Source organism: Drosophila yakuba, chromosome X (assembly GCF_016746365.2).
Source record: "Drosophila yakuba strain Tai18E2 chromosome X, Prin_Dyak_Tai18E2_2.1, whole genome shotgun sequence".
In the NCBI taxonomy this organism is placed as follows: Eukaryota; Metazoa; Arthropoda; class Insecta; order Diptera; family Drosophilidae; genus Drosophila; species Drosophila yakuba.
The window spans coordinates 3,596,380-3,622,483 of NC_052526.2; the positions used below are offsets into that span (position 1 = coordinate 3,596,380).

The 26,104-nt window shown below is 40.6% G+C and overlaps 2 protein-coding genes across 14 annotated transcripts in view; one reads left to right on the forward strand and one right to left on the reverse strand.

Annotated features, from left to right (window-relative positions):
* Positions 1-1,250: 1,250 nt before the first annotated feature.
* Positions 1,251-22,372, reverse strand: LOC6524179 (transcriptional regulator ovo). Of its 7 annotated transcripts, none has more exons than XM_039370328.2 (6): positions 21,521-22,369; positions 5,407-6,861; positions 4,100-5,241; positions 3,590-4,021; positions 2,559-3,227; positions 1,251-2,465 (listed from the first exon to the last, which is right to left on the reverse strand). In XM_039370328.2, exons 1-6 carry the CDS (start codon positions 21,954-21,956, stop codon positions 2,280-2,282), a joined length of 4,320 nt encoding a protein of 1,439 aa, XP_039226262.1. In that variant the 5' UTR covers positions 21,957-22,369; the 3' UTR covers positions 1,251-2,279. The 7 variants fall into 7 exon arrangements, with proteins under 7 accessions (XP_039226262.1, XP_039226259.1, XP_039226257.1 ...); XM_039370325.2 differs by having other exon boundaries at positions 3,590-4,048; XM_039370323.2 differs by having other exon boundaries at positions 3,590-4,054.
* LOC26534467 overlaps positions 6,858-26,104 on the forward strand; it is a 100,982-nt gene continuing 81,735 nt past the window's right edge. For 2 of the 7 annotated variants that reach the window (XR_001453786.3, XR_005560025.2), the window contains exons 1-2: positions 23,025-23,246; positions 25,001-25,021. Coding sequence is in view for 3 of the 7 variants with exons in the window: in XM_039370362.2 (XP_039226296.1) it covers positions 23,135-23,246; positions 25,001-25,021 (133 nt within the window). In the remaining 4 variants the exon portion in view is untranslated. Of the gene's footprint in view, positions 7,679-22,895; positions 23,247-25,000; positions 25,022-26,104 lie in introns of those variants that run through there. The other 5 variants (XR_001453781.3, XR_001453784.3, XM_039370362.2 and 2 more) reach the window with 5 other exon arrangements.

Below are 26,104 nucleotides of genomic sequence, written 5' to 3' on the forward strand. Positions count from 1 at the left end.
TTTAATGAATTTAGTTTAACTAAAAAAAATCGAAGTAGCCGAAGCAAAGCCATTTAAAAAAAAACTACTCCAAGAAAATTTAAATAAGGAACAAACAAACACATATATTCAAATTCATGATAATAACAGAGAATAACTAAAAAACAGAAGAAGAAAAGGAAACACATAAAACCGAAATGAAACCAAAAACAATCTAGATTTTATTGTAATTCCGTGTCTGTGTGTGTATTTCAGTAATTAATGTAAAAAATATATAAATTAAAACAAACAAAAAAAAAACACAAAAATCTAACAATAAAATCGAGAAAAGCAACTTGAAAAAATGGAAGAAAAAAATCCGAGCAAAAAAATTGTAAAAAAACTAAATGCAAACCTCTGAAAAATAAACACTGAACATAAAAAATGAAGGACAAAACATAAAGAAACTAGCGAAATAAATAAAATACAAAATATTTGAAAAAACCAAGCGTTTTCAATTTTCCATTTTCTGGACTACAAGTGGATAGCATTTTGTATACTCACCATACCATTTCAATAATTATTTCAGTTCGTATTTAATTTTTGTCATATGTATTATTTATTAATTAATTCACTTCTCATAATCTTTATATATAGTATACATAAGTGATAGATTAAAAAAAAAACTGTTTCATTATCAACTAAACATTTTTTGCATTCTGTTCAAATTTTGTTATATATTTAATATATTTGTAATATTGTTTTTCTGGTTCGTTTTCGCATAAAATTCGATAAATATGATAATGAAAAAATTTGGAATTTTTCATGGAAGTCTCAGATTTTCATTGATCAAATTTTCCGCTGCCGTCCTTGTTCAAGTTCAAGATATTGCCTAAACTAACTAACTTAATTTAAGTATATATTTAGGTGTGCGTTGTGTGTGTCTGTGTGTGGGTGCTGAACTGATATTTATATATGTGTGTAGTTATGTGTGAGTGAAAGTTTACTAGTTAAGAACTAAGTTAGGCGAGGGAGGAGATTGAAACAAGGGCTCCTTCATTGCCAAGCTTCGATTTGCTCCCTCGTTCATCCGACCTCTTCTCCATTTCCTCGGAGGCTGTACAGCGGGCGGTGGGCGGTGGGCGTGGCGCCACAATGCACAGCCCCCGCATAAACCTTAAAGTACGATGCTTAAATCAGATTTGTCATATTCCATTTAACCAACACCAAGCGATTGCACAAAAAACCCGTTGTTGCTTACAACAAATTAAAAGAAAAAAAAAGCGCTAAGCTAAAACAGAAATAATAATGCAGTTTAATGTTACGAATTGGAAATCATGGTTTCCCTGCTATCGTAATCAAATTCAAACTCAAATTCGAATCCAGATTCAAAGTACATTACAACTAGGTCTTACAAATTATACCATCAGATACATAATGTTGTAAGATTATGTGTTTAGTGTTTTGTTTGTTTGTTCATTTAAGATCAGTACAATTGGTGGTATTGCCTATGAGCTAAGATTAATGCAAACTATATATTCAGTAAATCATATTCTCGCAACTCGTTTTTCCATAACACGCTGGATATTGTTGGTTTGACTTCATTTATGAACAGCTTTAGTTTACGTTTCTCTCTTTAAAGATCCTATCCTAGTTTATTCGAATGATTTGCCTCTTTGCAATGTGGTTTGTGATTAAGTAATAAATATTTATGCATATGGTTAATGGTGTGTAAATATGTTAACCGCGCTCATTGCTCTACGCTGTTTTTTTTTTTCCTTGTTTTTGATTTTTGTTTTTTTTGTTGAAGACAAATAAATGCAAACGTTTGCAGCTTGTTCGGTTGGTAGCTCTTAACATCTTAAAGCTAAATATTTTATATATTTTCTTGTAATATACGTAATATACGAGTGATCATCCATAATTTGTGTGTTGCTCAAAGCATTTTCAAACATTTCTTACGGCTAACGATACCTTTTTTTTGACTAACAACGCGGTTTTCCGAAAAATCCATAATCGAAGTAAACGAAAATTCAAGATTAACTATAAAAATATGGGCTCAAGTTTTCAAGTGAGAGAGATTTGCACAGCAAAGTGAATTGGGGTAGCGTGATACAGTGGCGCCTAATGCAGCTAGTAACTATTTTTCTTAGGGCTAGGCAAAAATATACATAATAAGCATAATCTCCAAAAATTCCGTATCCTCCGCAAAAGGAGGAGGGGGGGCAGTTTTCAAAAAACTTCAAAGTCATAATGTTGGTTGGTTTGCTTAAGTGGTTCGAGTTGTTCGAGTGATTCCTATATATCTAAAAATCCATCAACTAGTTGTGGACTGGCATGGGCAGCTGGCCGAGCAGATTGTTGGCGAACTGCGAGTTGGTGAACTTAAAGTGTCGCTTGTCGTAAAACTTAAGCAGCGCCGGCGAGAACGGATGGTTGTTCTTCAGGTGCAGATAGTGGACCTCCGGCTCGCAGGTGGTGTGGCCGCACTCCTCGCACACGTACATCTGTGAAGAGAGAGTGGTATATGTGGATTACAGATAGAATCAATCACTTCCCATTTGCAGCATCCCAGAGGATGGATCGAAAAGCAAGCTCACCTTGGCTCTGCGCTCCTTGTAGGCGTACTGGTGCTGAACGCTATGCACCTTCTGGCAGTGCGACTCCAGGGAACAGCGCTGCGTGAAGCTCTTCTCGCACAGATTGCACTTGTACGGACGGACGCCAGTGTGGGTGCGCGTGTGGCGCTTGAGGTCGAAGGTGTCATTGAATCCCTTGCCGCAGAAGGTGCACAGATACCGCTTGATGTCCGAGTGGCATTTCATGTGCCGATTGAGCAGGCGCTGCAGCGAAAAGGTCTTCATGCAGACGCGACATACGAACTTGTTGTTGCCTGAAGAGGAATCCTCGTTGGCTCCGCCGGATGAGCCCATACAAAGGGCTTCGGCGGAACCGTGACTGCTGGCATTGCTGCTTGCACTGCTGTTGCTGTGGTGCTGATGGTGCTGCTGTTGCTGTTGCTGCTGGAGGGATTGCTGTTGCACCGACTGCTGTTGCTGCTGCTGCACCGATTGCTGCATACTTTGCTGCGGCGGCGAGCCTTGCTGCTGCTGCTGTTGCGAGTGGTGGCCATGCTTGCTGAGATCATCAATGCAATCGATATTGCGAATTCGGTGATGGCCACCATGGGCATTCTCCACGGCCAGCGGGTTTTTAATGCCATGGCCGCCGTTCACAAACTCCAGCTGCAGATCCGGCGGCAAGCCCAACTGTTAAAAAATGCATAGAATGATCATTAGTAATGGTTACGCATTGCGTTTATCTTGTACAAGGAATCAACAAAACTAAGACTAAGACAATCACAGACAAGCACAAACTAGTGGCAAAGGTGAAATACACAAAAACGGGTTAGTTCCAAGAAAGAATCGTCAGTAAACTACAAGCGCAGGCCTTCAATCCAACAAATTAGGACCAAAACTTTTCAATGAACTGCTTTTCCTAAAGTTTCGTGGAATTCAATATGATTTAAAACGGAAAGCCTTCGACAATCGCAGTCCATTGAAACGCAAATGATAGCCAATCTCTTGGAGAACCAACGCTGTCCGATTTCCGACTCTTCTTCCGCACTTACGCGCCGCTGCAACACTTTGCTCTCATTCAAAACGGAAACGGTGGGCGATGGCGCCAGCAAACCCGCTGCAGTGGCCGCCGCCGCCGAAGCCAAAGATCGCAGTGTGGTGCGATGCACCGTCTTGGTGGCCGGCACCTCTGGCGACGATTTCAGCGTGGATATCAACGTGATCATAGTGGAGCCATAGGCCACAGCTTTGGCGCGACCTCGCAGCTTTCTGCCGGACGACAATGGTGCCGGCGATGGTGCCAGAACATGAGTCCCCTCTGCAGCTGCTGCTGATGCTGCTGCTGTTGCTGCTAGGGTCTCCGCTTCCAAAGTCAGCTCGTCGGTGGTGATCTCGGTCATTTCGGTTTTTGCTTCGTTAAATGGCTCTGGCTTGACCGTCACATCCATCGACACCATCTCGACGAATTCCGTGTACCTGGTGGTCTTCATCAAGGTGATTTGTTTTCCCTGCTTTTGCTGCTGTGATTGTGTATTTAGTGGTTGACCAAATGGATTACTTACGCTTTGGATGAGTGGCTTTGTGTCCAGTAAGGCAGCTGCAGCTGCTGCAGCAGCATTTGCGTCCAGGAGCGGACTGTTGCTGCTGCCCCCGCTGCTGTTGCTGCTATTGGTGCCGCCGGAGCTGCTACTGCTGCTCATTGGCCGCTGCAGGTGAGCGGCTGCGGCAGCTGCAGCAGCAGCGGCCGCAGCAGCTGCAGCTGCAGCAGCGGTTGGCGAAGGCAGCGACATATTGCTGTTATCATGGCCATGGCCATGATGGTGCGAATGATGCGACTGTGGCTGCTGTTGTTGCTGGTGGTGAAAGTGATGATGTTGCTGCTGCTGCTGTTGATGATGCTGCTGTTGCTGTTGCTGCTGGCCATAGATGTTGTGCTGCTGGTAGGCAGCGGCATGTTGCTGCTGCTGCTGGTGGTGCGACTGCTGCTGCTGCTGGCTGAGCAATTGCTGCTGCTGTTGTGACATCATGGCAGCTTGCTGCTGATAGCCGCCGTGCTGCGGCTGCTGTTGCATCATCAGGCCACGCGTGGCATGCTGATACGAGGGCGGTGGTTGCTGCTGGACATGCTGCTGCTGCACGCCATGCTGCTGTTGCACATTGTGCTGCTGTTGCACATTATGCTGCTGCTGTTGCTGCTGCACACCATGCTGCTGATGGTGCTGGTGCTGATTGCTGCTGCTCCGGGCCATATTGTGGGTGAGCTGCGTCAACAAATTCTCGTGCAGGGCATCCAGCTGGGATGTGTTGGCATTGTGCTGCTCCACCGGCGTCACTGAATCCGGCGTTAGCGAGGGCGTGGACACCAGCTCAAAGTCCTGCCGCGGACTGGTGGACTCCTCGTCGTCCACACAGCTCCGTTGCAGGAATGAGCTCAAGTCGACGGCATCGGACAGCTGCTCCAGTAGATGATCTGTCTGCGAACTCAGCATCAGAGTGGCCGTGAACTGCAGCGGATCGACGGCTCCATTTGGACACTGACCCGAACTGGCCAGGTCGGACATTATAGCATCCTCATAGGCGCTGGCATTGAACTGACCGGAGCTGCCCATCGTTGCCTGGATTATGTTCTGCGCAAAGGTGCCAATATCGATCTTGGCCTCGTCGTACTCAATGTCCGGCTCATCCTTGAGTATTATGCCGTAGGCTGAGGGATTACCGCCGTAAAAGGGATGACCCATCATTGATGTTTGACCACCATTGTTGTTGTTGTTGTTGTTGTTGTTGTTGTTGTGTTGATGATGATGATTATGGAATTTGGAATTGGATTCGTTATAGTTAGAAACACTGGCGAAGTTCAATAGATTATTACCGTCGAGACTATTGTTTGGACCACCAACACCGCCACAGTTGATGTAACCATTGCCGCCACCACCACCACTATTTGCCGATGGGCCACCACCTGGCCCCGATGCTCCACCACCTCCGTTACCCGCACAGCCTCCACCACCGGAACCTGCCGACATAATGTACGCTGCCGCTGCGGCGTTTTGCAAGAAATTCGCTGGATTTGCGTTGAAATGCGAGTGATTGGCGCCGGGACTCTGGCCTGTATTGTTGCTGGCCGTGCTCTGTTGGCCGCTCTTGAGGCTCTCGTAGAACGGAGGCAATGCTCCCGTTGGCGGTGAGTTGGGTCCGTAGTTCCCTCGGCCGTCGCGACCGCCGCCCATGCCACCACCGCCTCCGGCACCGGATCCAGGTGAACCAGCACCGCTACTGGCGTTCTGATTGCCACTGGACGACCCGCTGCCGCTGTTCTGGCTCCCAAAGCCGGACGATTGAAAGCCCTGGCCGGCGGCACCGCTGGAACTGCTGCTATTCCGTCCGTGTCCGGCTGCAGCAGCCAAAATGCCCGGCAATGATCGCACCAAGCGTGGATTTAGCCTTTGGGATTGGGCCAGCAGAACGCGGGCAGCCAAAATCGTGCTGCGACGCCTTGCCTCGCGCACCTGACGCGCTCGTTCCAAGCGCCTGGCGTTCAGCTCCTCATCGGAGTCGTACGAGGGGCTTCTTCGCTTCGGCACGTGATAATCGATGGGCTCCTGCTGCTCGGGTCCCAGCTGATCCAAGGGGGGCAGTAGGAAACCAGCCCGGCTGGTAGGCAATTGGGATTGCGGTGCCCGTTGAATCACCGAGCAACGGACGGCGGGCGCGGGATCACGCGGAGGCGGCGGACTTGGTCGCTGATCCGCCGGTGGCGGTGTGCTGCGCAGTCGCAGGGACAATGGTTTGATCACCGGCAATGGTGGCTTCTCGTCCACAATAAGCTTGCAGCCCCCATCAGAGTCCGAATCGGATTCGGAGTCACTGTGGATATGCGGTGCAGCTGGCGAGGATTGGGCGAGGGTTAGGGACAAATCCTTGGGCTCTTGGGGATACTCTTTGCGTTGGGCCTGGGTTAAGACCACGCCGGTATTATAGAATCGTGGGCGTGGTGCCTCTACGCCCACATCCACCTCGTCGTCCTCTTCCTCCTCCTCTTCGCGCTCCACCTGCTCTTCGTTCTCTCGCTGTTCTGTCCTCTCAACGGACTTCTCTCTCTCGCTCTCCGCGGGCTTCTCTTTCTCTTGCTCCTCTTGCTCTTCCTCGTCCTCTGCTCGCTGATTTTTTGGTATGCTTACTGGGGAATTTTCAATTGTACAGTCTTTAGTGGCTAAAACGGAGGTGGCGGCTTTGCAATTATTAACCAAATTGTTAACAATATTATTTTGTGCAGTGGTGGCGGTGTTTGGTGTCAAACGCTGCAGCAACTCGGCGGCAAAGTTTTCTGCAAGAAAAGAGGAGAACAGTGGATTAGCTTCAGGTGTCCAAAATAACTTAACTTAATACAAACTATCAAACTATGTATATGAAAACCTTGTGGAACCTAATAGAACGAGTGCGGGCGAAAAAAGAAACAACGGAAAATCACCGAAAATGAGAGAAGCTAAGAGTTATGAGTCTCCGAAATTTTTCTGATCCGTTCGCTCGGACGATTGCCATTTAACTGTAAAAAGGAACGGACTTTCGATTACACCGCGTTTCTTCCTAATATTCGTCAATTCGCGTCTGTGTGTGTGGTGTGTGGTTGGAAGCGCAGTTTCTAACTGTATCTGCAAGTGCAGAGTTGTCAACAGAATCAAGAAATTATGAAAATTGTACAGCAGCTTGTGTCTTTAAGAATTTCATACAAGTTATTAACTTAAAACTGACAAAACTAAAATAATAGTAATAAACCATTACATTTGAAATGTTTTAAGCCATTATTTAAAGACGTTTACTATAATTCGTTAACAGTGAGCATCTTTAATTTTCTAGTTCGCGGCTTCCCTTTTCCCCCGTTTTCGAACTAAAGCTGAAAGCGCCCTCTCTTGGATGTTCATGCAAGCAATCATTCTCGATAGCGTTCAGTTGCGAAGTGCTCAGATTTGTTAAAAGTTAACTTAAGTGGTGTTTTTTTAATCAATTGCGATTCGCCAATTGCAAGTGCAAGTGCATAGACAAAACGGGCAAAGACAAGGTTAGCCGCTGAAAAAGCCGTCTTGGCTTTAAATCAAAACAAGTGCAGCGAAAAAGGCAAACAAGAAAACCAACAACACTGCACAGTAAGTTGTTACTTTATTGCTATTTCGATCAAGATCAAGGCTTTTTCGTCGAAGTGTGAGTGTGTGTGTGTGCTCGGTGGCGTGGGTGTGCGTGTTTTTCTTGGCCCTTAGCGAGTGTGTAATTGCATTTGTACGTTTGCTTCTATGAATGTACATATGTATGTATATGCATGTGCTGTTTGTGCAATTACAGGAGTGTGTGCAATTACAAATGCCGATCACGCATTTGCCATCTCGCTCTATTGGTCATGGCCAACTGTTGCAGTCGACGTCGCATAATGCGCACTGTCTAACTGTCTAATGCGCACATACACCAACACACACACACATGCATACCCGCATTTTCTTATTTTCTAAAAACAAAACCGTTTAACTTTAAGGTATTATAATACGTTGAATATTATTATAAAATGCGAATTTCATGCCACATTAAATTCAAAAATAATTGATTGCCTTGTCGATTTAACGCATTTTACCCCACCCCCGCCAAATGCCTGACATGCCATTTCAGTTTTTTAATGGGTTAACATGCGGGCCACGCCCACCTGGCCACATTCTACACGCCCACACCGGCATTCTACACGGCTTCTACATGTAGCAAGTTTCAGTTGTTGATGTGTGCGTGTGTTTGCATTGGCCATAGTTGTAATTTATTTTATTGTGTTAAGGTCAAGGCGAATTGTAAAATGTTGATAATTACACAAGCACACACAGAAAACATGTTTGAGCTTGAATTTTTCAAGTTGAAATTGAAATGCGAATAAGGCGGCATTTGTTTTTCTGCTTGTTGTGTTTTTTCTTTTTTTTTGTAGCATTTTTGTGTGTTGCTGCGATGAGGAAATGAATTTCAATTGAAGTTGTATTGTACAATAAAAAGCAAAAAACAAAGCACAAACATTGACCTCGAGCGAACAGCAATTAAAACAAAGTGAGAAAATCAAAAAAAAAAGAGGAAAATCACTAACAATTAGAATTTTTCTAGCGAAAAGGAGAGGGCAATAATTGGCGATTAAATCGAGTCCGTATCTGAGCATCTCGCTCTCGCCAGCGATCGCGAGTTCAATGGACGTTAGTTTTATCCTTTACCGTAAATCGATTTCCATAGTAGCGCCATCTCCCCCACACCCGCTTGTGTGATGAAATTTAAATTTATGCCCCACTGAAATCGGCGGCTTCCACCGATTTTGTCTAGCGCCAAATGCGTCGTAAACACACGCAACAAAAATGTAAAAAGTAAAGAAATAAAATCGGAGAAAAGGGAATAAAACAAATACGCAAAACGTAGAAAGGTACGAATTCAAATCAACAAAAAAAGTGAAATACTTGTGCACTGCGAAAAAATGTAAAGACTCGATCTTCCAATTTGGTCTATAAAGTTTATTATAAAAGAAATACCATTGCACAACTATCATCTAATGAATAGGGAAATTGTAAACCAAAAATTCTGTCAAATTGAACTGCATAGGAAATTCTTCCTGTGTACTATACAATATATATGTACATACACATATGTCAATTGTGCATGACAATGCCGACAAAGCAAAGCATTTCGAGTCGAACCGTTGAAGTTGTCGTCTAGAATTCGTAAGATATTTTGTATTCTTATTTTTTCGCGCCCTCTACATACGTATGTATGTATGTATGCATGTATGTGCGTATGTATGTACATATAGATTTTTGATTTGACGGGTTTGCCGCCTGCTAATTGGGTAGATGAACCCAGGCTTTCAGTATTCTGCGGGAATTTCCAGGTGATTTAAATGAAGTAGTGTCCCTCTCAATGGGTGGGTGGGGTCTTATCAATGTATATATTTAGTTTCTAGTTGCGTTTCATACATGTAATTAAATACACGTATTCGAATATTGAGGAAGTATTTTCACACTTTTTGTGTATTTTAATTTTTATGCGGGTGACACCTGATCGCAGAGAACCTGTACTTTCCTTATAAAGGTGTAACCCTTCCAGCCGTGGGCGTTTCCACTTGATCATCGAAGAGTAGGCAGAAAGTCAAAAGATATAATATAATAATATTTATATAATTTTTTATACATTTATGTAATGTTTATGGTACAGCAAGAGAGGGATTATGCGAGAGAATGGAATAGAGACGGCGAGGTTCGTCAAATTCCAAACGCATTCTGAGCTTATCGCATATGGAATTCCTGGCATGCACGACAATTCGATGACGGCACACTCACACACACACACACACCCACATCCACCTGCCTCCTCCCTTGAGTCCATCGTTCTTCTTGTATTAAATATTTTCAGTTTGTCTGCTTTTTTGTCGTGTGGTTGGTTCTGTGTGTCTAATTGCAAATGCCAAACACGTTGACAGAGGCGGTAACGTTTTCCAAGCAGCTCTGCCCATATACATAGTATGCATATATATAAAGCTAACTATATAGTTACTGATATATATATATATATATATATATCGCTGGCTAAACAATGAGTAGATCCGGACCCAAACTATTGAAATCATCATGTTTTTCATAATCATACCGTTGATCATCATGCTGTACATACATATACTGTACATACATATATTGACCCCAATACGAATAACATGCACCAGGTGCTGTTCTCTTGATTAGCTATTGTTTAGACATTTAGCAATGATCGGATTTGCCAGATAATTGCTATTGGCTATACCGCAAAAAAGAAGAGTTAATACAACTGCCACATCTCCGATAAAAACTTAATTAATTGTGTCTTCATTTGAAGTTTGCAGTAGTAAATGAAAAAGAAAAGTACAAAGCAGTGGAGCAATGTCAGGCCTCCATGAACTTTTAGCCAATCTTCGGCTGGTGACACACTTGTAATACCCATTGATCCGCCCCAGCAGCCACCCATCGCAAAACTACAAAAAAAAAAACCGAAACGATTGCAAATGTGAACGAAATTTAATAGAGCATAAAACTGAGCGGAGAACGTTGACAAATGCGACTAAAAAATGCTTAAATGCTTGGCATAAAAATGAGATGGAAATAAATGCAAGAGTTGGTTGAAAGTGTCATCGATTAGCCGACAGACAGCTAATCAATTCCCTGGTTAACTGACAAGTGCGTGTTTTCAGTTCTGCTCCTTTTCAAATGTCCAGCAAAGAATCGAAACATATTAGGGGCAAAGAATAGAATAGCAGATGCAGAACCCTTGTCAAGAGAAGGGTGCAAAAATAAAGAGGAACGGCAGGAAGAAGCTTCCTGTGCTCCTGCCAAATTGATGAATGCATCCGTTTGAAGGAAGAGGAAGTTCGAGCTTCTAACAGGTGCTTTTTTGGATCAGGTCCTCCTTTCCCTGGGATCCTCTTCCCTTTTCTTTTTTTTTGGGTTTTTTTTTTCGTTTCATTCGCTGACCAAATGACCTAATGTGCGCGCGGTTCCCCTACAAATTATGTAGTGTAGTGTAAAAGCCTAAACAGCAAACCCTTCTGTTATTTCTTCCCTCCGATCTTGGCAGCATTTAGCAATTCTAATGCCAAAAGGAGCCAAGTGTTGTGCCAACCCATTTGCAACACGATCCGATCGGATATAATCGTATATCGTATATTTTTTTTTCGGCTACTCTCTTTACTTTTTTGTCTGTATCGAGATCAAGATCGCAGGCCCTCGGGACAGTCTATAAATTTATGGGCTCCTTTTCTCGCTCCCCAAATGAATTTGTCTCTAACGCCCAATTTGGCTTTCGGTTTATATATATACATATATATTTTTTTTTTTTAGGGTTTGCTCTTGCTCAATTTTTTGTTGTTGTATCCTTTCGGTTTCTTCCGCTTCAGCTGCTGTTGATAGTTCGATTTCTAAGGGCCTCCAAGGTCTTTATTAGGCTCTTCCGTCTCGGGTTACACATTCATTTCATCCGCTGGCCGCAAAACTTAAAATGCATTAAGTGCCATGCAATTAAGTTTTATCGATCCTCGAAAATCTGCCCATCGCGATTGCCGCTTGTGTGTTATATGTATATGTGTATTTATAAACATGCCCTGTTGTGTCCGCGCTCCACATATGTATTAAGTATATGAATTATAAATTGCCGACGCGTTAACAAAATAATTTCGTTTAACTTAATTACATTTTTTTTAGTTAATGCTCTCTTCCTTGGGTGAGGAGTTCTTGTTTATGGTTTTTCTTTACAATTTTTTTTTTGGGGTCTTTTATCAAAAGTATTACCTTGACATACATATATAATGCCTTTTTCAACATGCTTTCCAACTTAATATGTTGTATTTGAAGTTTGCTGCCTAAGTCTTTTGTCTTAAGAAAACATGCATAATACAAAAACCGCTGTGAGTTGGTTTATTGGTTGAGTTCTGTACATTTCCCCACGATTCCAAACATTTAAATGTTTCTGCCGGCGCTGCTTCGTTTTCAAGGTCGAAATTGCAACGAATTATGGCCGCCACTAAATGTTGGTTAAGCATTTAATGTTTTTGTGTGTGAGATATCGCTGTTCGTCATCATCAACGTTGCCAACCACTCAGGGCCTCCGACTTGAAGCGTCTTAAATTGCAAACCACATGGAGCTTAAACATTTGTACACACGACAAAAATATGCATACGAATGCCTTTCAGATGCATTTTCTAAGATGGTTTGCCTTTGGTTAAGCAGCTAATATGTTATAAGCCATTTATTTTTGCAGTGTGGCGTACACAGTTACCAAAAGTTGTGCTAACATGTGCTACGTTTTGTGCACCTGCTAATTACAGTTGCTTTTATTTATTCGCTGCCAGTTTGCGATTGTTGTTGCTGTTGCTGTTGCTGTCGCTGTTCTAATGCAGCTTTTATGTGCTTTTCAATTTGTTGTTGGCTGTTTTTGGTATTAATGTCAATGCTAACCTTGCTCTCTTTCATTTGACTCGTTTACATTGCAATTTGTGCTGTATGTCGTCGCTTAGACTTAACCTAAATTTGGCATTGACAAGTGCACGCAGATAGATGGCCAACAGCTAATTGTCCTGGCCAGAAGGCAAAACGGGCAAATCAAATCACACCCTTATCTTTATAATAGAAAATATAGTTACTTAGTTATATATAGTTTCGGTTTCAGCTTTAAAAGCAACCCTATCTCAACCCCACTTGACCACATTTAACCCAACTTTGCAAACAAATCGGGGCGCACTAAACAAAAGTGCAACAAACTGCTTAACAATAATGCTGGAAAAAGAAGCTGCGATAAAGTAAAACGGAAAAATGTTTGCACACGACTAGCTATACACATACTTTTTTGTTTTTGTTGCTCGTCCATTTGAGTGGGGCAAAGTTTTAACGCAATTGCGTTAAATGATTTGTAAGCCAATGTGGCATGAAAAAAATTCAAAACAAAAAAGTAAATGAGGCTGCACCCTGTTGTTTTTGTTGTCACCGTGAAATGTTAATGAGGCAGGCACGAACTGTGAACGGAAAATCGCTTTTCGGTTCTATATTTGCATATACATATATGTACATACATGTTCGTATAGACTAGATGTCTGTTTTTCGAGAAGAACTGTGTTAGGAAGGTACGGTTTCAGAAATTGCGCCAAAAAAAAGAAACCTTTTGGCCATAAGTATAGATAATCCTTTTTGGCTATAATATATTGTAATATTATATTTGATAAACCTACCAAATTTTGCATTCCATGATCTGAAAACTACTTGGCTAACTATAGATATTCATGAATAGTAGTGCATAAGTCAGACATATGTGGCTCTATTAGCTGTAACAATTAGCACATGCACATGGACAGCCTTCGATGCTGTTTCGGTTTTTTCTCCCCACAGTTAGTCAGTCCATTTAGTACGTCAGTCAGTCAAACAGTTGTTCAATTCGCCCTGACTGCAATTGTATGGTTTTTAGTTGCTATTTAGCATGCTTCTTTGTGCAACTGACACACAGACAAATGAGACACCAAATTTAGGTCAACGCATATAATGTATTCATTCTGAAAACGCTTCTCAATTGGCAAGTGTTCGTGTGAGTCTTGTCTACATCAATATTTATATTTGTATTGGTCAGTTCCACAGCGGAGCAACAACAACTGTTGCAAAAAAATTAAAACAAAAACAAACAGCAAACATTTGGTTGACAAACTCATTTACAGCGTTTGAATAAAAGGCTGGAAAAAACGTAACGGAAATTCATCAAATACGATACAGAGAGTTCAGTAAAATCGTTAATATACGAGTATATACGAGCGTAAAACTAACTGGGGAATCAATTGAGTAACTAGTTCTTTTTTGCGGTTTCCTTTAGCCTTCGAAACAGGTGGCTTTAATTAATTGCAGGCACTTGTTAATGAGACAAGTGATGAACCTTTTAAGAAACTAGTTTCGGGCTCACGTCACCTGCGTGCACATTTAGATTATTTAGGTGCTGTGTTTTCGGGAAACTTTATTCCTATATTAACTGCAGGCTAGTTGACCTTATTTGGTTGTATTTAACACAATGTAACCTGCATTTTCTAACTGTATCGAATAAAAAGGGGCTTAAAAATATTTTGTTCGGATTCATGTAAATTCTCTATTTATGCATTTCCCCCGTAAACTTATAAATCCACCGCTGATGCATTGAAAAAAGAGAAAAAATCATTTTCAACCGCATCTGGTTGACCTTGCCTTCCGTTATATAGGCCCCCGATTACAACATGGTATCATCAACTGTCAACGGCAAACGAGCACGTTGAAATTTTAGCAAAGGCAACTAAACAAAAGCTGAAACAGAAAACAACGAAAATCAATAATGATGATGATAATGATGCTGATGATGATGCGCATCGCACCGTCAACTTGCTTAACTCTTGCTCTCAATATTGATTGCTAAATGCGAACGGAGAGTGAAAAGCCAAGAGAAGCGCTCTGCCTGGTTTTAACTGTAAACATATAACAAAACTTTTTTTTCCAGGAGTTGGGTGACCCACATTTGCATACAGAAACAAAAAAAAAGCAAATAAAATAACCAAAAACAAAAATAAAAAACGAAACCGAAACACGTTAAGGAGGAAAACAATAATGCGAGATTATGTTAAGCAAACACCCACTTACAACACTTCTTTGCATCTTCTCCCCCATTTTTCATTTAATTTTTTTTTTCGTGTTTCGTCTTTTTCGGATTTTGTTACAAATATGAAATTATGCGTATAAATTTTATTTTGGGTCTGAGAAATGAAATGAGCCAAAACCGCAATCAAAAAACAAGACAAAAAAAATACAACAAAAGTATAAAGTGATTGTTGTTGCTGTACATGCAGCTCTGTTCATTATGACGTAACTGCTGCTGTGATTACGGACCCGGTGTTAATACAGTTAAAGCGGCCTAACCTTGAAAACCGGTAGATTTTTTTCTTTTTTTTTTTTAACTCAATTTCATGTGTGCCCCACTGTTGTGTGGGTATGTGTGTGCATATCATTTATTACTTGGCTTTTATTTGTAGTTTCTTGTCGTTGTTTGTTGTCCGATTATTATTATTATTATTACTATTGGTATTATTCAATTTGTGTTTGTTGGTAATTTTCACTTGCAGTCCGCCACCAAAGAAAAGACTTAGGCAACGAACTTGATATTGATATTGAAATATTTGACATTTGTCAACAAACACACAATTTGTGTGAAGTGACGACAACTAGATTTTATTGTGATTTTGCGGTCATAAAAAGTGAAAATTACCCAAACGCTTAGTTTTGATGAGTCAGTTGTTTAGAATTAGATATTTAGAAAATAACGGTGCTAATATTAAATAAAAGTCAGCCATAAATAAGTCATCTTCCTATATACATCACCAATCTGTCGTAATTATGTACATATATCTTTAAACAACAGGTACAATTTAATTCTTATTACTACCCACTCGAGACGGTTAGTGTGGGTGCGAGTGCGATAAAGATGCATTTGCAGAGTGGTAGAGAGAGAGAGAGGAAAGAGCGATGATCGCATATGGCATCTCGACAAAAAAGTTGCATACAAAACAAACATCTGCATACAAACAGACATGCAGGCGTGCATGATACGCATACACATGTAACAACATATACATATGTATGTACAGATACATAAGTCTTTTCAGGTCAGGGTTGACTTGTAACTGACTAAATGAATGAATGAATGACTGCATGAAACTGCATGTAGCTGCGATTGTCTCTCTTTTCCTCGCACGACTAACTAAAGCATTGACAACTCGTACTATATAGTCGAAACCCCCTTTCGATATCTGCCCCCGCACCCCCCTGATTCGCGATATACGCGATATACCATATGCGTTAAGCGCATTGCATTGGAGGCTGACGCTGCTGCACCTCTGAACTGGTTTTTTCCCCAGCTTTCGGCTTGACAAACGCAGCCATTGACAAACTGATCAAGCTCACAGTCAGTTGCGCATATACATAATGCGGACGTACCTATATAGATCTTCCTTCTTTTTTCTCTTTTTTTTTTTGATTTTTTTTTTTGGCAGATATGTGAAATTTTATCGCCATTTCGATTTTTGGTCGTTCAAAAGAAATTTCATCAGAGGCCAAAAACGAATAAGCACAAAACCTTTGTCTCATTCAAATTGTGCAATTTACGCAGCTCATCTGCCGCAAGCCGAAAGTATCACAAAATAGCCCCCCATTATTCAATTAAGCTTAATACCTATGGATTTGTGAAATTTTTCGGCCATTCCGTTTCGTTTTTCTTTTATTTTGTACCCGGAGAAATTTGCATAAATTGTAAATTTGTGTGTCGATTTTAATGGCTGCAAAGTGTGGTCACCGTATTTCGCATTTTCGGGGGAAATCTAAAATAAGACTCAATTAATACAACAAAATTGTATTTTCTGATTAAGTTTCTCTATAAATATTAAATCCATTAAGGATTCATTGCGGAAATTCATTTGCAAACAACCAATAAATAAATCCTTTTTTCCCGTTGATTAAAGCATTCAAAGCATTTCAAGTGCATTACTTTAACGTGCCAACTATTTAAGCTTGGTTTAATTGGCAGCTATGTTAGATTAATTCGCACACTTGAAAACGGTTCGCCATTGAAATAATGTCTACACCTATCACGTTACACCCCCCACCCCCACTCCACACTCACTCACCTCACCGCTTATTATTTTTTTGCACATGTTTATTTTCGGATAGGGCAAATAAAAACCGTTTCGCTGCCCGCCTCTCGCGCCTTTTGTGGTTTTTGGCCAGGCCAAAACGTGTTTGTTTTTTCCCGCCGATCTTCTGCCAACAAAAACGCAAATATTTCACAAAAAAACAGTTAACTTTTTGTTTTTGCTGTTGTTAACATCAAACGAGAATGAAAACGAGTTCTATATTAATTGCGGCCTGCGCCTGTGCTTTTTGTGCTGCTTTGATTACAAATGTTATAAAAACGTGTTTGAAACAATAAAGTAAAAATTAAAAATACACAAAAATATATCAAACGAAACAAGTTTTCCCCACAGTTTCGGCCGCATAAGAGTTGATAATAATAATTTGACAAAAATTATAAGAAATTCGCAGCTCAAGCGATTTACAAGTTATTGACACTTGTGCGATTGCAGAAAGGGAGGGGAGAAAGAATCAGAAATTCACAAAAATCAGAGACAAGAATTGCGAATATATTGTGCAATTTATTTGTTTTGACTGCGCTTCACTTGCCAACAGAGAAGTCGTTTTATTTATGGAACGTATCCAGAGCTAAGGCATAGCAGCTATTAAAAATAAATTGTATAAATTTGAAAATTTTTAAATTCGGTCTGCTTGTATATTTGCTTTTAATTGAAACACATGCCATATTCAATTTTAGTCTTTCATGCATTTCGGATTCAATATTTGTAATTGTTTAGCTTTTTTCCAAACTGTTTCTATTGTTTATTTGTTTTTCTAATTTTTCTCTATTTCCTTCTCGTTGACTGCTTCCATTGATCTTATCATTGCGTATCCATATCAAAAGGTAATTCAATTAGAAGTAGTTGCAGCCCACGGAAAAATAATGCATTTTCATGCCAGAAGAACAAAGGGAGATGGGTGTATGGTGTAGAGGGAGACAGGGACAAAGACAAAGAAAATACACGCACCATCATTATCATCATCATTGCGCTGATCATTGCCCATGATCACGAATATATATATATATTTATATCTTTCCGCTGCCTTTCGTTCTTTCTTCGTTCTTTTGTTCTTCTTCAACATTGCTCCTTCTTTTCGTCTTCTTCTTCTTCTTTGACTGCATACCAAAAAAAGGCAAAAGAAAAACACCCAGCAAAGGCGGACAAAAAAAAACTCGCTTCCTTTTTTTCAAACGTATACTCTACGTTCTTTTTGCTCTCTTCTTCTTCTGCTGCTGCTGCTTCTTCTTCTCGGTTGGCAGCACTTGAGACCTGTTTTCTTGTCAGTCTCTCCCTCTCTCTCTCTCTTTTTTTCAGTGTTCCTCTCTGCCGTTTCCTTTGTGCTGGGTATTCTTGTTTGTTGATTCACTGCACAAATAAATCTCGGCTTTGAATGTTATCGAGGTGTGCAGGATTCTCTGGTTGCCCTTTTTCGCTTTTCTCTCTCTCGTTCCGATTGTCAAATATCGTTTTTGGTTGAGAGATTAAAAAAAACCCTTAGCACAGGTAGTTCAGTTCCACACGCACACACCTACACATACATACACATAGTGCATTGTTTTATCAGTCCTTCGGCAGGTAAAACTAATGCCAAAAAATAAAGGTACGCATACGAGGGAAGAGGAAGGAAAAAGAGGAGGCGAAAAATAACTTATATGGACGGCCTATTGGAGAAATCAAGTTTGCTGCCTGAGTCTTTCGATTAAAAACTACTAAGGTAGCCAACTTGAGCTTGCCAAAAGTCCCATGATATGCAAGTTAATATGCATATATATACTTAAAATATAAATATTCCAATTCTAGTGTTAATTGTTTATATTTTTCCAATAGGCCTGCTTGCTACCATCAGGGATTATTAAATGCTACACTTGTTTTTTCTTCTTGATCAATGAGTGCTTAAACTATTTGATTCTAATAAGCTTTTGATAATGAAAAGGGTTACCAATATAAGGCTTGATTAATCAATGCAGAAAGAGGTCTCATCAGCCTATATTCCATTTACATATGCTCAATCAAGTGGAGATGCCCATCTAAACTCCAATTAGTTGAGGATCGGAGAGTGAATCGTCTGGGGGGATCAAGCGCTTAATTGAATAAACAATAGAATTGATTTGATTTCCGAGGAAAATCTCAGCACTGGCACTATGAAGTAATGGGTTTTGGGTTTTGTTTTCTGTTACTGCCCCCTTGTCTTTCTCTTTTTGCATTTACCTTACCATTTACCTCATTTACCACTTGACTTTTGCTTTTGACTCGTCGTCGTCGTCTGTGTTTTATTTATTTTTTTTGGTTTTGTTTGAGATGGTGAGTGTTGTTTGGAGAGGGTTCGCTGAACTTGTCTCTGGAGAAGGGTCGCGAGGTCTTTAAGGGAACCTTTCGCTAACTTCCGCTCGAGGATTGCAACATCTGCGTGTAAGCAGTGTGTGCAATTGAACTTGCAGTTCTAACAGCTGCAGAATTTGCATGGATCGCTCGCTCTCCTTTATTTTTGGAAATTTCTTTATCGCCGATCGGTCGATCAATGAATTTCCTTTCGGTTATTTATTAACTTTTACTAGCGGCCCAAGAGAAATTCGCGGCATAAAGATCGCTGGCCAAAGATAGATGAAAATGTAACAGGAAGTTATATGCTCATAACTTCCAGCTGTGGAGGGCGAAGAAACTAGGAGGAATTCTTGTCCATATATGCATGAAGTTTAGTTCAGTTCGGTTTGGTTCGGTTCGGTTTGGATTTCTCGGGCATCTTGGCTCGCATTTTGCTTTTTCTCCTGTGGCAATGTTCATCCTCCAAGGCCCTTTAGCATTTCACAAGCTCTGTTCTTTTTGCCTTTCCTGCCTCTTCTGGTGGGTTTCTTCTCTGCAGTCTTCAATTCGACTGGTTCTACAAGTTTTATTATGGCCAGTTGCCTTGACTTTGCTTAGGCCAAATGGCAGACGACGTGCCTACAATGCACCCCACCCAACGTCCTCATTCCCAACCCCCAACCCCCATTCTCCTGCTCCACCTCCAACCAACTGAACTTGGCTCTCATGATCGTCATGATGATCTTCTTAGTCATTGTGTGTAGTTGGGACTTTAGCGCAAGTCTAGGCTGCAAAACCAAACAAAAAAAGTTATTTTTCTGCTCCACACTCTTTTCTTTTCGCTTTGGCTGCGGTTCTTCATCTTCTGGCAAAACTTGTACTTTTGCGTGGTTGAGAGGAGATTTTTTCTTGTATCTGGCTTTTAGTACCTTGTACTTTGCTAGTTATATAATTTTTTTCGCTCGTTCTAGCTTCGCTCTAGTGTGCGAGTGTGCGCTCAAGTGTGTGAAGTTCTTGGCCATGGGCACAGCCAAGAAAAACACGAACAGCAAGCGGTAATTGAACAAAAAAGTGAACAGGCAGTGTGACCAGAGGGTTCTTTGGAATCAGAGCAGCATGAGAACACATGGTAATGGACAAGCGCTAGGAGCAAAATTATTAAAATAATACCTAAAACAATAGTAAAACCTGCACAGATTGATTAAAGTTTAAAATCAGAACTTCAAAGGGGACGAATCAGATGAGGTCATAAACTACTGTGCAATTCCATCCTATTTTTTAATTGGTTCCTCGAGAGTATAAGGTTGCGAAACGATTTCCCTTCAAATAACTTCCAACACAATATCCGCAGAACTCATAAAAATTATACAGCGGAAGCGTTCATAATACATTTTTAAGTGGATGGGCGATAGAGATGATGAAGGGAACTTGGACGGCGATAAACCGGGAGGAACCGAGAACACAACATGTTATTTAATTTAATAAATGTATATAACACTCTACAACGCGCTTCGTGAAAATAATATATATATAAGCTATAACCATGAAATATAATGCCTGCGTAAGGGGCAAAAGTATGAGGCTGCGTGTGAGAGACGACGCTTCTCTTGAACTGACGTCGAGCTATGGTTGAATAAAAATATAGATATAATTATGGCCAGACAAAGGGCCTTAGAATCAAAAGACATTAGCGAAAAACGTGGAAAGAACGCTGAATGAAATTCACTTTCAAATAAAATCGAAATTAACTTAATTAATAAAACCCGACCCGGAATCGAAGAAAGTTATTCTCGCCTAATCATTTATGAAAATTTTAAACCTTTAACCTAAGTCCAGCGCCTAAATCGAAATGACTTAATAAGCATGCTGGGCGATATATAACAGATTATATAACAGAACAGAAAATAAAAAGAAAACTGAAAACAGAAAACGGAGAACAGAACCGAAAACAGAACAGAGACTGGGGAACTTTGGTTGGCTTTTGGCTAAAAAAAAAAAATAAATAAAACGAAATAAAACGCTTACGAAATTCAATGAAAGTGATTGATGTCGAAGTAAAACCATAGCTCCGTTTTGGAGAATGGAAGATAGACAGGGCAGATATAGATACAAAGATACACTGGGGACGAGTTCGTCATGGTGTGGGCGAAAAGCAATAACAAAAGCTGCCCAAAAGTGTAGCTTGAAATTTGAAAAGATTTCCAGGCAATAGATAATGGCACATTGTATTATTGCTACCCGATGTGCCATCGGCAAAAAAAAATTGACTGACTGACAGATTTGTAGCAATTATTTATCCAAGTAAATTAAAATTCTTTGCGTTGTTCTTTGATATTTTTTTGCTCAAAATGTTCCAAACGAGTCACAAAAAGCATTTGTATGTAATTGTTGTCAGAACGGTTAAGTAAACTTAAAGAAGATATATTTATAAGGTGTATTCGGTAAGCCGTGTCGTTTTAGAAAAATGTAACTTACCATTTTGAACTTGGTCAGTGGTGCGTTCGACTTCCAATTCCGCTGTATTTTGTGTTTGATTGGGATTTGCATTTGGATTCGGGCTCTGATTTTGATTTTGATTGAGATGTTCGAGACTGTGGCGCGATTGTCCGAAGTAGTGACGACGATGGTGGAATCGCTTGCGCGTGAGGCTCAGTGGCTGTTGATCTGAATCGGGCACCTGTCCGAGCACCTGTTGCCCCTGACCTTGCGGTTCCGGTGGTGGCGGTGGTTGGGATGTGGGCGTTGGTGTGGGCGTGGGCGAGGGCGATGGACCGCTGCCACTCCCACTTGGACTGAGGGGCGGCACCAAGCGCTCATCGTCCTGATTCTTGTGCTGCAGCAAATTCTGCGATTCAAGCAAGCGCTGTTGCTGCTGATGCAGGCGATTTTTGATCAGGAAAATCTTCGGCATGATGGATTATCGATTGACTTGCGATGAACGATAAGCGATTTTACGAAACGCGACGGCGACACGCGACGAATTCAAGGAGGCGACGTATTGGTTATTTTTGGGTGGACGAGGGACAGTTACAGTGGGTCCGAAATAAACAAAACACTAATCCAATTGTGTGTGTATGTTTGTTTGCCGCTCGTCCACTGTGTTGACAAAAAAAAATTTATTTAATTTTAGTTTTGATTTTGTCATGAGCCGAGCTCAAGTTAACTTTTGTTTTGCCCTCTTCATGTCTTTTGAAAGTTCTTCGGTCTTGTAAGTCAAAGTAATCAATTGAAAATGAGGGATTGTTTTTGGGGGTCCTTTCGTGAGTTCCTTTGTTAGTTATTTGGATCAAGAATTTTTCTTTGTTTCCTCAAAACACTGGGAAAAAATGTACTTGAAAAAAATTGCCTATTTGGCAGAGTATTTTTTTTCTTTTTGAAAATCAATTTTTATTAAATTTTCGGTGAGTTGTCGAAAAAACCGAGGGGTTAAGTTTTCAAAAAATTTGTGTAAAGAAAATTTTTTGTTTTTCCCAATTTGCTTGGGTTCTTAAACACTTTGTGGGTTCTTGATTTATTTGTGTTATTCAGCGCACTTGTAAAAAATATTACTCGAAAAAAATTTGTTTCTGTTTTGTAATGGATTTATTTTAATATATTTTTATATTGTTTGATGCACAACACAGTGTTTTCGTATTTATAAATTATATTGTTTTATGTATGTTTTATGGTTTGCTTTGGTCTTTGGGGTTCGCCCAGGTGAGTTAAGCGAAAACACGTGCATTCACAACGCCGGCTCGCAACTTACTGTATTCGAAGTAGTCAGTTAGGCCAAACCAAAGTCAACCGATCGATCTCGCCGCTACAAAAAACTCAGTTAGACGGCGAATTTAAAACACCGTAAATCGAGAGAGAGAAAGAGCGAAACTTCGCTTTCGTATGAGTCAGAAAATAACGAGATACTCGCCGTTGCTCAGGTGAGAAAACAGCGGCGAAACGGCGAACCAAGCGCACCTGTGTGAGAAAGAGTGAGAGTGTTTTGTGTGCGTTGCCTCATTTCGCTCACATAACGTTTCTCATGCAGTTTCTCGCTCTCTCTGTCTCTCTTAGGCGCCCTCTCTTTCCTTCCTCAGAGTCAAGGTAGTGATCATAATGATGATCACGCTCATGATCAAGATTCTTCGCCTTGGCCATTTGCCGGCTAAGATGGCTTTTACTCGATACCGAGAGCTGTACTTGTGGTACTTACAGTTTCGGTGGATCGGTAAGTTAATAGAACATTTAGAAAAATGTCAATTTGAAAATTTTAACTTTGGATTCGTTAATTTTGTACTATAGTTCCGAACTTGGGACATCCTTGATACTTGAGTTACAGAAAAAATAAAGTTTGAATTTTGAAATTATAATAATGTGATAATATAATAATATTAGAAAGACATTTAAAAAGATTTGCCCTTAAACAAAATTTGTTTCTAAAAACACTTCTTATTATTGTAAATATTCTGGCTAGTTCGTTTCCTAAGTCATTTGATTTTCGATTCAAAGATTCCAATAGTTTATTTTCTATGGCCCTTCAAGAATTTCATCATGACTATATTTGTGAGAGTGTATTTGTGCATATCGATGGAAAGAGAAGCGCGGCTAATACAATAAGAAGAAATAACGAGCCAAATAAGAAGAAGCAACAGCGGGCAAGTAAGATGGAAAAAAAAGTACCCATATAAGCGAAATTAAACGGCAAAATAGTTGGCAACGCAGGCATTTCCCGCTCTCAGGTGTGCGTCTCACTCTTCTGCTCACTCTCTTTCACCTGCTCTCTCTCTTCCCCTCCTTCCCCTAAATCCTTGCGCGGATGCGTGTGTATGTGAGAGAAGATCGCTTAGAATGCGCTTAGAATGGCAAATAAGAAGGCCTAGCTCCATCTCTTTTCAACCCGCACAGGTGCGCTGCCAACGGATAACTAACGTTATTTCACCGACACACACACATATGCAGAGCAAGTGATGTAAGCGACGGCGAATTCAGAGCGTCGCACACCTGTGTGACACTCACACGCAAATACATACACGCACATATACGCTCTTTTGCGGCGACGTAACAAATTTACAGCTAACTTTGAGCTGGTGTGCGGAGGTAGAGAGAAAGAGACACAGAGAGAGAGAGAGAGAGTAACGAGCCGAAGGTAAAAACGAAGACGAACTCACATCCAAAACTGAAAACGAAGCCTCTTTCGCAGGTGAGAGAGGTGCACCATAAGAAAATAGTGCTGCCTTTTCAGATATCGTAATAAAAGAAAAACATAAGAAATAAGAAATAATAATATGAAATAAACCTAATACTTTTCTTCTTACTATTTGCATAAAATGTTGGAAAATACAAATTGTTAAAATCTTAGTATCTGGTTCAAAATGAATGGTAGACTTATTCAAGCTACTATCAGAAACATATTTTATTTCTGTGCACCGATGTGTATCGTGAGAGAGTTTGAGAAAGAGCGGCTTGGAGAATCAGAGGCCGAAGTGGCAGGCTCAGAAAACCTGTTGCTAACTTTGGCTTTGACTGTGACTTTGCCTTGCCGTTGAGGCAGCGGCAATGTTAATGTCATGATGTTGGCGTTAGTAGAGGTTTTCCGATGGCTCTTCTCCTTCTTCTTCTTCTTTTTCTCGGTCGGTGGAGCCTTCTGATGAACATCCCTCTGCGTTGTTGTTGCTGCATTGTTCCTGCGCCAACTTCACTCTCACTCAAAAAGCCGCTCGTTGGCCAAAATGCAAGTGTTCTGGTCCAGAACCAACATATGCACAGATTTAAGTTGTTCTGAAAGTTTGATTAAATGTACATAATGCGCATACTTATGTTCTTGAAAGCAAGAGTATTATGTTTTCATTATTTGCACAAGCGCAGTTCAAATTGCACATTTATTTATGTTTGTGAGATAAACTAATGACACTAAATAATTGTTTTTATTTTTCAAAGAAAACTATTTAACATAATAATTGATTTTTTAAAATTTATTTTCAGGAACAAATTTGCAGATACCGGGTGAGCTAAAACTCTCAGCTAAAATATAAAATGCAACTAGTCATTTAAAGCTATTCTTATTCCACAATTGTTGTTGAAGCGATTATAATATAAGCCCAAAGTACAGATAGTGGATCGGGATCTCTAACCAAAAGCGAATCTCAAGTTCTTGATCGCGAACCCAATGAGAATCGAGCGGGTTTTTGTTGTTGGCCCAGACCTAGGCCACCAAAGGTATAGACCACGACCAGTACTGCTCGCCAGATCCATATATATCTTTTCTATATGTATACATCTACACAAGTGTGTAGATGTAAGTGTAGAATGGCACATGGCAAGTGTGTGCGTGTGTTCACTGGGCTGTTAATGCCTTGACTTTGGCTTTGGTAGTTGGGTTCTTGTTTAGTAGGGTAGAGTAGGGTAGGGTGGCGTTCGTTTGTTGAAGAAGAAGGGGGCGGAATGGGCGTAGAAGAAGGCCCACGGTGCCAGCAGAATTTACTCGTTTTCAGTGTCTGCATCTTCTGCTCTCCGGGCGGCAGCTCCCCCCATTGCCCACCAACACACATTTCGCTGGGTAATTGCTGTGTTTAAGAATGTGTTCCTTTGGGCCTCAATGCGCTTGGATCGTTCGATCTCATTCACTCCTTCTTGGCTGGTAGTTTTTGCCATTGTGTGATGTTGTTGTACACTCGGAAAAATTATCTGTATATTTTTAGTTTATTTCAAAACAGCGAAGTAATGACATAGGTAAATTATTATTTTGGTAATCATATCTGGTATTTACAAGTCTGGAATGAACAAATTTAAGTGTTACCAATTGCAGTTCTTGTTTAGTAGGGTTTACTTGGATCTTTTTTAATTAAAAAAGAAATAGCTAATAAATATCCTAGAGTGTTCTATGCAATGTGTATATCTTCAGGAAGTAGTTTCGCAATCATTTCGCATTTCAATATAGAAATATATATTTTTTTTAACCTTTTTTTTATTTTGGTTCTTATCTTTATTTGCTCAATTGTCGTCATCGACGGCGACTTGCTAAAATAATGCTTCAAGTGAAGCAAGAAGCAGATAGCCAGCCAGCCCATTGTGGTGGTAAAAGAGCAA

Coding starts and splice junctions, on each gene's coding strand:
- LOC6524179 (XM_015190063.3), bottom strand. CDS start 21,956: ATGCCGAAGATTTTCCTGATCAAAAATCGCCTGCATCAGCAGCAACAG. Junction 6,862..21,520: donor CACTGACCAAGTTCAAAATG/GTAAGTTACATT, acceptor CTTTTCTTGCAG/AAAACTTTGCCGCCGAGTTG. Junction 2,466..2,558: donor ACAAGGAGCGCAGAGCCAAG/GTGAGCTTGCTT, acceptor CTCTCTTCACAG/ATGTACGTGTGCGAGGAGTG.